Source organism: Octopus sinensis, linkage group LG11, assembly GCF_006345805.1.
Source record: "Octopus sinensis linkage group LG11, ASM634580v1, whole genome shotgun sequence".
Lineage (NCBI taxonomy): Eukaryota > Metazoa > Mollusca > Cephalopoda > Octopoda > Octopodidae > Octopus > Octopus sinensis.
Genome location: NC_043007.1, coordinates 53,340,546 through 53,354,037, shown reverse-complemented (window position 1 = coordinate 53,354,037; position 13,492 = coordinate 53,340,546). Strand labels below are relative to the sequence as shown.

Sequence of the window (13,492 nt, the reverse complement as noted above, 5' to 3'; positions counted from 1 at the left end):
GAGGGGGAAAATCCTGAAGTTTGGTGTTTTTTTGTTGGCGCAAGTATCTATGTGTTGGCTAAAAGCTATTTTTCTGTTTTGGGGAATTTTTATCTGGGATCTGTGCAGGGCCATTCGTTTACGCAAACCATTTTTTGTTTGGCCTATGTACTGCTCTTGACACCCGGAGCAGGTTAATGAGTATATTAGGTTCTCCGAAGCACATGTGAAGTTGCTTTTCACTGTAAACCGTTGTCCATGTTTGAAGGAGAACTCTGATCCCTCAATTAGATAGTCGCATATCCCGCAATTGGGTCTTCCACATTTTTTTACTGTCGGCTTCTGTGTTGAAGAGTGAATTCGGGCTTGTGTTAGGAGACTTTTCATGGATCTAGGCTGTCTTTTGCTTTTTATGATCGTGTGTGTTTGGAGGATTGTGTTCATTCTGTGGTCTTTTTTTAGGAGGGGTATGTTGTGGAGGATGTTGCCGAAGGCTTCGTTATTGAGAGGGTTGTGTGTGGAGATGTATGGTAAGGCTTTTGGTTGTAAGTTTTTCTTTGATTTGGGATGTCTCAGTTCCTTGATGTTAAGTTGAAGGGCACGTTGAATGCACTTGTCAATAAGTGAAGGTGGATAGTTCCTGGTGATAAGGGTATCTTTTAGTTCTTGTAGTCGTGTGTCTCTGGTGTTTGCGTTAGAGACTATAGTGCATATCCTTTTTGCTAGATTGAAGGGGATATTCATCCTGGTGTGTCTGGGGTGGCATGAATTGAATGGAAGATATTGCTTAGAGTCTGTAGGCTTATAGTATATGTCTGTTTCTATTATATTATTAGCTTTCTTAATGAGGATATCGAGGAAGGGGAGTTGTTGCTGGCTATATTCCATCGTGAATTGGATGTTTACGTCCAGTCCGTTTAAAATTTCCTGGAATTCTATGAGTTTTTCTATATTTTTATGCCAAAGAATGAAACAGTCATCTAGATATCTCTTCCAGTTGTTTTCTATGTAGATGGAGAAAGGGCTGCCATATCTTTCTAGAACCTTACGATACAGACTGATCTCTAGGTATCCTATGACTAGGTTGGCAAAGGAGGGGGCCATTCGTGTACCCATTGCAGTCCCCGATTTTTGTCGGTAGAAGTTGTCATTGAAGGCGAAGAAGTTATTTTCCAGGATGAATTTAACCCCTTCTATCACGAATTCTTTTTTGATGCGGTGTGGTAGTTCGTTGGCGTGATTCTCTAGCCAGAATTGGATTGCCTCTAGTCCTAGGTTGTGGGGGATATTGGAGTAGAGGTTGACTACATCGAAGGATACCAGTATGGTGTTTTTGTTTATAGTATTCGGTAGGTGATTGAGCATATCTAAGTCGTCCCTTATATAGCTTTTGACATGTTTGAGGAGTGGTTTTAACAGGGTGTCTAAAAAGTTACTGAGGCGGTGGGTTTCTCATGCGGGACCTGCTATTATGGGTCTCAATTTGATGTCATTAGGATTAGGGACTTTAATTATTTTGTCTGTAGCTATCTTGCATGCGTTGCTTATTTTTTCACTTTTGTGGATCTTAGGTATACCGTAGAATTGGCTAGTTTTACTTGTGAAATTGGTCATATAATCATATTCTTTGTCGGTGAGCCCTGCTTTGTATGTGTTTAATATGAATTTTAGTTCCCTCATTATTTTTTGTTGACTGTAGTTTTGTGCCTTTTCATAGTATGTTGTGTCTTCCAGCATAGAAAGTACCAAAGTTATGTAAAATGTCGTATCCATTAAGACAACAGCACTCCCTTTATCGGCCTCTTTGATTGTTATTGTTTTATCTTGTTTTAATTTGTTCAACTCAGCCCATTCTTTTTTGCTGAAGTTTGGTTTGTGTTTTTGTTTGTGCATATGTTGATATGGGTAATTAGATATGTGGTCACAGAAATCATCAAGTGTTTTGTTCTTACCTTTCGAGGGGGTGTAGTTACTCCTATTTCTGGCTAACGATTCGTCCTCGTTGTATTTATCGTATAGCTCTTCAGTAAGTCTTAATTTTCTGCAGAATTCTGCGATGTCTTCTTTCATTTCGTTGTAGTTGGGGTGTTATGGGGTGGGTGTAAACTTGAGTCCTTTGGAAAGTATGTTTATTTGGTTTGCTGTTAGTTCCTTGTGAGTTAGATTGATAATTTTTATTACTTTTGGTTCCTCCTGCTTGTTTGGTGCTATCTTGTGTCTCTGTGTTTGCGTATTGGGTCTAAAAAATGAATGCGGTGGTTGGGACGGTAGCTATTATATAGTTGTTCTTTGTTGATGTGGGGTCTCCTGTTTGATTTATGGTGTGTGTGTCTTGGAGCAGTATTGAGGAGAGCATCCGATATCCCATATTCGGGTGTGGTGTTCTAGGAGGCCTTCGTTGGTAATCATTGTAAGTGGTGTGGGTTTGTTGTGCATGGTTGTTTAACCGGTTGATGGGACGGAGATTTCGTTGGTAACTCTTTTGGGTGGGGATAAGGTTGCAGTGTCTATGCTGTGGGTGTTGATTTATCCTTTCTCTGCTTGAAGTGGGGGTATTCCTGATATTGTAACGCTGGCTGCTTACAGAGTTAGGGTTAGGTCCTGTATTCTTTTAGACAGGTGTGTATCGGTGTTTGGGTGTTGTTTTGGTTTTCTTATTTTCTGGAAAGGGTTGTTGGAGGCGTGCTCTGTTTGAAAGACGGCTTCATAGTCTGAGAACCAACTGGCGCTTTTCTCCCAGCGTTGGAGAGATTTTAGTTCTTCTTTTTCACAGTCCTCTTTCCATAGTTTGGAGAACTTCTCTTGATCTGGGCCTTGGGTCATTTTGCGAATTTCTTCGTTGATATCTTCATCGGTGTGTAGTGGATGCGTGGATGTATTAATAAATACATAAGTGCTTTGTAATAAATTAAAGATTTATTATCACTACATCAATTTGTAAGCAATGTTACACATCGCTTGTACAAAATGCATATTAAATAGTGGTTGCAAATAATACATATTAAAGGAATGCATAATACAGGATACACATTAAAGCAGAATATGTTTGATGGTGCGTGTGTGTAAATCATGCATGACAGAGTCACCTTTCTGAATATTCTTTCGTCGTCCTCATAAATGCGTGACGTTCTCTTAAACGTTGGTTCGGGCTCTCCAGATACCTATTTCTCCGTTCTATTTATAACATCTCAAATAGCCAGAAAAATAGATATACCGCAAGAGTTTATTGCGTACAGTAGGTCGCTGGTCGTCCTGTTAAACTTCGCCTGACCTGCTCGGGTCAGAGGTCGAAGGGAGACGATCCATCATTTTTTGTCAGAACAAAGAGATTCTGATTTCGCGCCTTTTTGTGCATTGGTATTTTACGACCAATGATTCTTGGGTCTGATTTCGAATCCAAGCTTTGAGAAGGAAGTGCTAATTCTTACACTACCCCCCTTCTAGTGAGAAAGCCACAGAGATCGAACGATATTGGAAATGTATTATTATTATTATTTTTATTATTTTTTTTTTTTTTGATTGTGTGCATGTAGAAAAAAATTTTTTTTACACATTGAACGATAAAAATATGGATGAAAGGTTTACAATTTGTATGTGCTATATGGTGGGCAATATGTATATGTGCCCAGGCAGAATTATGTTGGCGCGTTGAAAGAGATGTGCGTCTATTGATTACTCGACCTACTAGAGGTCTAATAGAGACATGGTATCTTTCAGTGGAGAAAAAAAAATCGAGTGATAGCACGCATGAGAACAAGATTTGTAAATGTGTGTGGATATACAGTTAGCAAAAAAATATATTTATGAGAAAGCAAACATTTTGAAAAGAAAACAAAAAATATGTACATGCAAAAATGAAAGAAATGTTCATCGGCAAAGTTCGATTTTGAAATGTTCCGTAAAAGTTCATACAGACAGTTTTTGTTTTCATTTTTTTTTTTCTTTACGTACACAAATGCTCTTTGATTTCTCTGGGTGGGTGATGCAGTTATGTGTTCATTAGGAAGATGGATACGTTAGGAGTTCAGAACTTACCCGAAAAACTTGCACAAACCTTGCTGGCCATCGAACTGTTCTTCCTGATTTGGTGTGTCGGGGTTGTGCAGCATCTGTGGTGTTCGCTGGAGTTGCCGAGTCTGTTTGAGGAAAAGAGGGGACTGAATGTAAGTCCTCCTCGATGAAAGCTTTTTTTAAACGATCAATCGAGACCGTATTTCGTTTACCTCCAATATCGAGGACGAAATACTTGGGTTCTCTTTTGATGACCTTGTAGGGCCCGGAATATGGTGGTTGAAGTTGAGAGGGTATCCCATCATTCCTCACGAAGACATGAGTCCATGTGTTGATATCTTTTGGGACACGTGAAACGACGTTCTGTTGTCTGGGGCCTGAGGGTGATACTTGCGACATGGATGTTCGTAATCGGTGCACATATTGTTGTGGGTCAGGGAAGTTTTGTGAAACAGGTTCGATCATCTGCCCAGGTAAGGTGAGTGTTGTGCCATAAACGAGTTCGGCCGGAGTATATCCCAGTTCTTCCTTAATCGTGGATCGAATTCCAAGGAGGATGAGAGGGAGATGTTCCAACCAGTGAGAACTGTCTGGAGCTGCTTTTATAGATGCCTTGAGTTGGCGGTGAAAGCGTTCCACCATGCCATTTGCTGCAGGGTGGTAAGCTGTAGTGCGGGTGTGTTTACACCCGAGGAGACGAGTCAGCTCGGTGAAAAGGTGGGAATCGAACTGACGTCCTCTGTCGGTGGTAATTGTTGCGGGTGTGCCAAAACGCGAAACCCATTGTGATATCAGCGTTTTAGCGACCGTTTCTGCTGATATATCAGATAGGGGCCAGGCTTCGGGCCATCGCGAGAACCTATCTACGCAAGTTAGCAAATATGAATAGTTCTGCGAAGGTGGCAGGGGTCCAACGATATCAATGTGAACGTGCTGAAATCGTGCATCGGGCTGCGAAAATGAACCGATTGGTGATTTTATGTGCCGGTGGATTTTCGCTTTTTGGCACGCAACACAGCACTTGGTCCATTCTCTGATATCCTTGTTGATACTGGTCCACACAAAACGGGTCGATATTAGCTTTTGAGTGGAGCGAATACCAGGATGTGACAGAGAATGTAGAGCGGAGAAAACTTCTCGACGATATTTCTGTGGTACATAAGGGCGTTGGTAACCAGTGGAAATATCACACCAATATGGGCTGTGGATGATGGTAGTGGAACATGCTGAAATTTCAGAGATGACGAATTCCGGAGCTTTAGAAGTTCTTCGTCATTCTCCTGGTCAGCTGCTATACGTGCCAGATCAATTGTAGACGTGGTGTGGATAGCATTGATCTGCGCACGTGAAAGTGCATCGGCTGCCACGTTGGTCGCCCCTTTGATGTGGCGTATATCCGTCGTGTACTGCGATATGAAGTCGAGGTGACGAATTTCTCTCGGCGAATGGCGATCCGGTTTGGTGTTAAATGCGTATACTAATGGCTTGTGGTCGGTATATATGGCAAAATTGGTACCTTCTAGCATATGACGGAAATGCTTAACGGCCAGGTATGCCGCCAATAATTCCCGACTGAATGTGCTGTATTTGGTTTCCGCGGGTTTTAACCGCTTAGAAAAGAAAGACAACGGTTGCCATATACCGTCAACAAGCTGTTGTAGCACACCTCCGATTCCGGAATCGGATGCATCAACGAGTAAACATCGTGGGGCGTCTGGTTTTGGATAAACCAACATGGTAGCGCTAGATAACGTTTTTTTCAGGGCAGCGAAAGAAACGAGTTGATTTCGGTCAGAGCTATATCTGCGTTTTTGCAGGTTCGCTGACGTAGCAAATCCGTGAGCGGTTGCGCTATTTCAGCGAGGTGGGGCACGAACCGTCGATAGAAATTCGCTAGACCGAGATATTCCCTTAATTTGCGGAGAGATGTGGGTGGTGGAAAATCCACGATGGCCTTGACTTTCTCGGGAAGGGGACGAATTCCATTTTTATCGACTATATGGCCGAGAAAATGAAGGGAAGCAACTCCGAACAAACATTTAGTAGGGTTGATAACAATTCCGAATTTACGTAAACGTTCGAATAGCAGGTGAAGGTGTTGATTATGCTCTTCGTCCGAGTTACTGGCCACGAGTATGTCGTCTATGTAGGCATAGACGAAAGGCAAACCTCTAGTCACCATGTCGATAAACCTTTGGAATGTCTGTGCCGCGTTTCGTAAACCGAAAGGCATACGCAGGAATTCAAACATTCCGAAAGGTGTAGTCACTGCTGTCTTTGAGATGTCTGCAGGTTCGACTGGGATTTGGTTGTATGCTCGCACCAGGTCGATTTTTGAAAAGATGCGAGCTCCATGCAGCGAGCTCGAAAAGTCCTGAAGAAAAGGCACCGGATAGGCATCACTGATAGTGCTTTTATTCAGTGATCGATAATCGCCGCAAACCCGCCAATCGGTCGATGATTTTTTTGGGACGCAGTGTATCGGCGAGGACCAGTTGCTGCTGGAAACGCGGATGATTCCGAGGTCGAGCATGTGCTGGAATTCCCGCTTGACGGCCTGGAGACGATCAGGTGGTAACCTTCTGGGCCTTGCAGCAACAGGTGGACCGCTGGTTTTGATGTGGTGGGTAACGTCGTGCTTTATCGGCTGGTTATGAAAAACTGGCCGGGCGACATCTGGATAATCATTCAGGATGGAACTGTGCCGAGTCGTTGTCGTAAGCATTACAGTTGGGCTGACTGTGTCCATTCGAGCGGCTATACCGCGCACAGTAAGCTTGGTGGTGGTGTCGACAAGTCGTCTGTTCTTTATGTCTACCAGGAGACCGAAATGATGCAGGAAATCGGCTCCTAAGATAGGGGTCGGCAGTTTAGCGACGACGAATACCCACTGAAATGTGCGGCGTAGTCCTATGTTTAATGTTAGGGACTGTTCACCGTAGGTTGGAATGGGTGAATGGTTGACTGCCTGAAGACAGACTGATGTCTCTTTTCTTTTTCCAGAAGTGTTGGAGACTGGGATGATGCTGACTTCCGCACCTGTGTCAACCAGGAAACGCGTGCCTGTTACACGATCGCAAACGAAAAACAGGCGACTGTGTGGGTGCGAACCAGGAATTTCCGTCGCGTTCAATTCCTGGCTGTGCCGTTTCCCGAACTGGGTGAGGAAAACGAGCACGGTACCGTACATTTTTGTGCCCGTGTTCCGAATGTTCGGTGGTACCAACACGTGTCATGTGAGTTTCGGGTAGCACTGGGGCTTCGAGACCGTCTGCCATCTCGTCGAGATCGGCTGGTGCTTCGACGCTGGGGACTAAACTTTAGGGCTTGTATTTGGGCTGTGAGAATTTGTATTTGCGCAGCTTGCTGCGTCATTAATGCACGCAAATCCGAAATCTCTGAAGAACTGGTTTGTGCACGGAAAGGATTGGTACTGGGAGCGGCTGGCGTCACCGTCGATACCGTTGGATATCTGTGCGGTACTTCGGCTATTTTGTCAGCTAGCTCCGCAAGTTCTTCAAGGGATGTGTTTTCTCTGGTGGACGCGAGAACAACCTGGGTATTGGAGGGCAGACGCTGGAGAAAAAGTTGCTTGAAGATTTTTTCTGGGAGCGTCTCATCTCCGAGAAGCTGTTTCATTCTCCGAAGAAGCTGGGACGGCGTTTTGTCACCCAATTCTTCCGATATCAGAAGCTGGTGAAGTCTTTTTTGTTGGGATTCTGAGGTTCTGTTTATTAACGTGGTTTTAAAAACTTCATATGAAACAGAACCGGGTGGTGCCATGATAAGGTCGCGTATCACGTTCGTTATTTCTGGTGACAGAGAACTGATAACGTGAGAAAGTCGAGCCGCATCGCTCGATATTCTGTGAGAGGCAAACTGTGCCTCTATATGGTGAAACCACAATGTCGGGTCGTGGGTCCAGAATGGTGGAATTTTTAACGAGATCGCCGCTTGGAATGCCATGTCGATGTTGGCCGCTGGGTTTTGTTCCGGGAGATTCATTGTTTTTGTCGGAATTTTCAGTTGCTTCGTTGCTGGTGATGTGCAAACTGTAATTCTTCGACGCGGTTGATGAAGCTGGTTCCAGGGAAGCGCGATTCGTTTTACGGGGTCACCAAATGTAGTGGATGCGTGGATGTATTAATAAATACATAAGTGCTTTGTAATAAATTAAAGATTTATTATCACTACATCAATTTGTAAGCAATGTTACACATCGCTTGTACAAAATGCATATTAAATAGTGGTTGCAAATAATACATATTAAAGGAATGCATAATACAGGATACACATTAAAGCAGAATATGTTTGATGGTGCGTGTGTGTAAATCATGCATGACAGAGTCACCTTTCTGAATATTCTTTCGTCGTCCTCATAAATGCGTGACGTTCTCTTAAACGTTGGTTCGGCTTCTCTCCAGATACCTATTTCTCCGTTCTATTTATAACATCTCAAATAGCCAGAAAAATAGATATACCGCAAGAGTGTTATTGCGTACAGTAGGTCGCTGGTCGTCCTGTTAAACTTCGCCTGACCTGCTCGGGTCAGAGGTCGAAGGGAGACGATCCATCATTTTTTGTCAGAACAAAGAGATTCTGATTTCGCGCCTTTTTGTGCATTGGTATTTTACGACCAATGATTCTTGGGTCTGATTTCGAATCCAAGCTTTGAGAAGGAAGTGCTAATTCTTACAGGTGGATTTTATTTTATCCTCATTCGTTTGAGCCCTCAATTTCAGAAGTTCTATTTCCATTTTCATTTTTTCCAGTGCCATTCTCTCCCTGAGGTGTCTTTGTGTTTCAGGTTCCTCTGTAATAGCTTTGAACTGGAATTTACGAGGGAGGATTAACGGGGTCCGGTTGAGCCATTTTTCGTATATATCCGCTTTGTTGTTGTTTTGGATCATCTTCCAAAAGGCGAACTTTCTATCTCTGAGTGATTTGTTCCATTTGTTCCTTTTCTTCTAATTTTTCTAAATTTAATTATTTAATCGTTACAGTTGAAAAGGTCTCAAAATGACCGAAACCGGTACTGAAAGATTCACTATAAAATTATCTTAGCATTTTCTATTTTTGACTTGTTTTTTCATATATATCAACTCGTGTGTTCCTTTCCACCCTTATACATATATATATATATATATATAATATATATATATATATATATATGTATGTGTGTGTGTGTGTGTGTGTACATATATATATACACATATATGTACGTAAAAGATAAGAATATTCTTCTTTCAGCCTCGTTTCATCTACCTACTAATTGCACAGATCATTATTATTATTATTATTATTCTTTCATTATTCTTTTCATTATTCTGTCTAGTTCAGTAACATGTCATTCATGTAAATATACTTTTCGTTTAGTCTTGTCTTCCTCTCGAAGATAACCTTATATTCATTGATTCACTTAACTATTAATGTCTTATGACACAGCCGCTCCTCTATTGCCTAAAATTTGTCTTTCTCAGATTTTTCAAACCTTCCCTTTTGGTCTCATGATTAGCCACGATTAGCAGACCCTCTTCCTAGTTAGATGTCCACGTATTTCCTCAACCCAACATATTCATTGATTCATCCTTTAAAGTGTTATCACACAGGTGGCTGTGTGATAACACTTTAAAGGATGAATCAATGAATATGTATTCTCTAAAACTTTGTCTTAGATTGCCTGACGATCTCAGATTTTACTTTTTCAAGTCTATCTTAAATATTATCGATACTGCCGTCTCCTTTTAACTATGCCAGTCAGATCCCCTCAAAATGTTTCCTCCTGCGTGTTTTCTTGTCCACTTCTCCCCCTCACTAACTAACCCTGTCTATGTCCCTATATTTCTCTATGTCTCCCTCTTTCGATAACCACTTGCTTCGCCTAGACCTCCTCCCACCACCATCGCCCTTTTATAAACTAGCGAAAGCATAACGGGACTCCCACTCGCTTCCTAACCCCTACCGAAGAATAACGACTGCTCATGAACGGATAAAAGATAAGAATCTTTCTTTCAACCTCGCTTCTTCTACCTACTATCTTTGCACATATTATTCTTTCATTACTTTTTCATTATTCTGTCTAGTTCAGTGTGTGGGATGACGTCAGCAGCTGGGCGAGCTGACCGGAAGGGGGCAGCCGGGACGCGCGCGCAACGAGCGGGGATTTCGGCCTTTCGAACCAGGGTCGTCGTCGTGTTAAGACGGGTGAAGACGTTGCTAAGGTTGGGTGAAGCAGCTGCTATCTCAAGCGTTCGGAGCGGGCTGTGTCGAAGAATCCGTTACCACTAAAGGGTCTCCATCAGAGAGAAGAGAAGGTAGGTGCCTTTATATTCGAATCTCTAGCACACACCACAAGCTATTTCGGCACTCCACATAAGTCGTCACCGCGATGTCTGCGAAAATCAGGATCGCCAGCGACACCACCAGACCCTTCAATGGTGAAGGCGATGTAGTGGCCTGGATTCGTAAAATCAGGCTGGTGGCAAGACTGCAAGTGGCAAGTCTTATGGCGCTGTATTTAGAAGGGAGCGCGTTAACGCTATACCTTGAGATGGACGAGGAGGAACGCCTGAGCGAGGAAAAGATAGAGCAACAATTGCGGGATGCCTACACAGAATGTGAATACGCAGCTTTTCTAAGCTGGGTACGATCAGATGGACAGGTGGACGAGTACGCGTCAGAAGTTAGAAGGTTAGCGACGCTGGCTGGGTTTACGGGAGAAGGGCTGGAGAGAGCAGCGCGGCTGGCGTTTGTAAATGGGTTCCCCGACGATGTAGGGATTCACCTACAACGCTTGCCCGGGATTAAAAAGATGGCGCTGAGCGAATTTGTGACTCAAGCCCGCGTGTTGATGCGACACTTTGGGCGGAAGGCGATAGCGATGGCGGTGACGGAGGTGCGTAAAGACGGACGACGACCGGAGAAAGACGTACAGAACCGGCCGTTCTCAGGTCGGTGTTTTAGATGTCAGGGGTCGCACATGGCGAGGGAGTGTACGCAACCGGAGCCCGTTTGCTATCGATGCAGGCAGACAGGGCACATCGCCCGTGATTGCGACCAGGGAAACGACCGCGGGGAAGTTGCTGCCTCTCGAACTTTCCCCGCAAACGAGTAGATGCGCTATTGGAGACGCTGCCATTAATTGACGTGGAGGCCGAGGGGAAGACGTTCAAGGCCCTCGTGGATACGGGCTGTACGACCACCCTTGTGACTTCAAGGGTGACGAAGGAATGAAACGGGGCAAGTAGCGTCCGGGCGGTCGACGGCAGCGAAATCTGTTGCAGAGGCAGCAGCAAGGTAGAGATAGTGGTGCGCGGCGCGACGCTAAGACTGCAGATAATTGTGGCTGAACGCGTGATAGATGGGGTTGATGTGGTGATGGGGATGGACGCCATCAACAGTCTCGGTGGCGTTGGTGTTGTGGGAAATGAGGTCACGTTCGGAAGCGTGGGGGCGTCGTGCACTGCGAGTCAGGATCGCCAGAGAGAGCAGAGCCCCGCGAGGGACTGCGCCGCTTACACCATCGAGGACAAAGACTTTCAGGCGGTGTTTGATGGTCAACGGTGGACGATAGAGTAGCGATGGAAGGACGAGCCCCCGACGCTGGAAAACAGGGTGAGCTGCTACCAGCATACCCTGAAAGGCCACACCAGGGTTGAGTTTGAAGACGAGGTGGAGAGGTGGATCGAGGAAGGGGTCCTTGTCCCTTGGAAGAAAGAGGTAGCGGGCGGAGTGCTACCCCTGATGGCGGTGGTGCAGCCTACGAAGGGAAAAGTCAGACCGGTGCTGGACTTCAGGGAGTTAAACCAGCATATATCGTGTCACACGGGAAGTGAGGCGACGGACGTTTGTGGCGAGACGTTACGTGCGTGGAGACAGTCGACCAAGGCAGCAACGATTGTCGACTTGAAATCGGCATACTTGCAGCTCCATGTGAGCGACAAACTGTGGCGATATCAGCTGGTCCGGTACAAAGGCGGACGTACTGTTTAACCAGGCTGGGTTTCGGGCTGAATTCCACTCCGAAGATCATGGCGGCAGTGCTTAAGTCCGTCCGAGGGAAAGACGGCAAGATTAGAAAGGCCACCAGCTCCTACATTGACGACATTTTGGTGGATGAAACTGTAGTGCCAGCCAACGAGGTAGTTAGACATCTGGAGAAGTTCGGACTGATTGCGAAGCCACCGGAGTCAATGGAAGGGGGAGCCGCGCTGGAGCTGAAGCTGCGAAGAGATAGATCGGGTGAATTGGTGTTCCGGAGAGGGAATGAAAACCCAGATCTGAGTTCCAGCGTCAGCAGGAGAGAGCTATTCTCGGTGTGTGGGAAGTTGGTCGGTCCCTACCTGATCGCTGGATGGCTGCGCACGGCGTGTAGTTACACCAAGAGACGAGCAGAGGGGGAGAGTTGGGGCGACAAGGTGGGAGAAGGGACGGTGGCGATGATGCAGGAAATCCTAGAGAGGACGAGAGCGGAAGACCCAGTCAGGGTGAACTGGTACGTGCCCAAGACGGAATGCGGGACCGTCTGGAGTGATGCTAGCAGTATAGCGATAGAGGTTGTGTTGGCGATCGAAGGCGCTGAGGTGGAGGACGCGGCCTGGCTTTTTTAAGCAGATGACTTTAACCACATCATTGTCGCCGGAAGTGGGGTGTTGGTCCTGGTGAAAAAGAACCGGGTTTCTGAGAAAAAGTTGATTTTTGCAGATCCAGAAGGTAGGCTGGTCGTCGTTGATTTGACGTTCAGCAGTCGTCAGACAATCAGACTGGTTGCGGTTTACGCCCCCAATAATAAGGGGAATAGTGAGTATTTTCGGAATCTGGAGAGGTTTCTCAGTACATCGTGCCCTTTAGTAATGTTAGGAGACTACAACACAATCTGCAATGTGCGGGTAGACTGTGTAGGCTTGCAAACAAACAGGAAAGGAAATGCTTGCTTCCTGGATCTACTAAGATGTTTTGAGCTGGTAGATCCATATAGACTGGAACATCCGGACGCTCCATTGTGGACATGGACAAACAGCGACGGATCGTCAAGGTCATACATAGACAGGATTTTAATTAGGAAGGTAGATAGAAACCTAGTTAAGAGTCCACAGCTCCACATAGTCAGCTACAGTGACCACAAGATGGTCACCTGTAAGCTAGACGTAGATAAGATAAATAGAGGTCCTGGTTACTGGAAACTTAATACGTCCCTTTTGGCGATTAAGGAGTACAGTGACAGGATTATGTTAATGATCCAGAGGGCCATGACCGGCTCCATTATCAATAACAAATGGTGGTATGCCCTCAAGCGATCCATAAGATATGAGTCTATTAGATATAGTATAGATCTCGTAGCTAGAGAGGCTAGAAAAGAAACTACTCTAGTTAAGGACCTAGAGGAAGCAATGCGAACTGGCAACGCGGCTCAGGTGAAGGCCAAGAGACTGGTTTTAAACCAGCACCTCGAAGCCAAACACATGGGTTGCATTGTCAGAGCTAGACAACGTACAATGGGGAG

General features: G+C 45.0%; 2 protein-coding genes across 2 annotated transcripts; both read right to left on the bottom strand.

The window, feature by feature from the left end:
- Window positions 1–3,978: 3,978 nt before the first annotated feature.
- Window positions 3,979–4,632, bottom strand: LOC115217640. Its single transcript, XM_029787391.1, has one exon. The coding sequence runs from the start codon at window positions 4,630–4,632 to the stop codon at window positions 3,979–3,981; it is 654 nt and encodes a 217-aa protein (XP_029643251.1).
- Window positions 4,633–7,119: 2,487 nt separating this feature from the next.
- Window positions 7,120–7,995, bottom strand: LOC115217638. The gene has a single exon (XM_029787390.1). It carries the CDS (start codon window positions 7,993–7,995, stop codon window positions 7,120–7,122), a length of 876 nt encoding a protein of 291 aa, XP_029643250.1.
- Between the last annotated feature and the right edge of the window lie 5,497 nt (window positions 7,996–13,492).

Excerpts from the sequence above, each read along its gene's own strand:
- LOC115217640 (XM_029787391.1), bottom strand. The coding sequence starts at position 4,632 with ATGGTGGAACGCTTTCACCGCCAACTCAAGGCATCTATAAAAGCAGCT.
- LOC115217638 (XM_029787390.1), bottom strand. The coding sequence starts at position 7,995 with ATGAATCTCCCGGAACAAAACCCAGCGGCCAACATCGACATGGCATTC.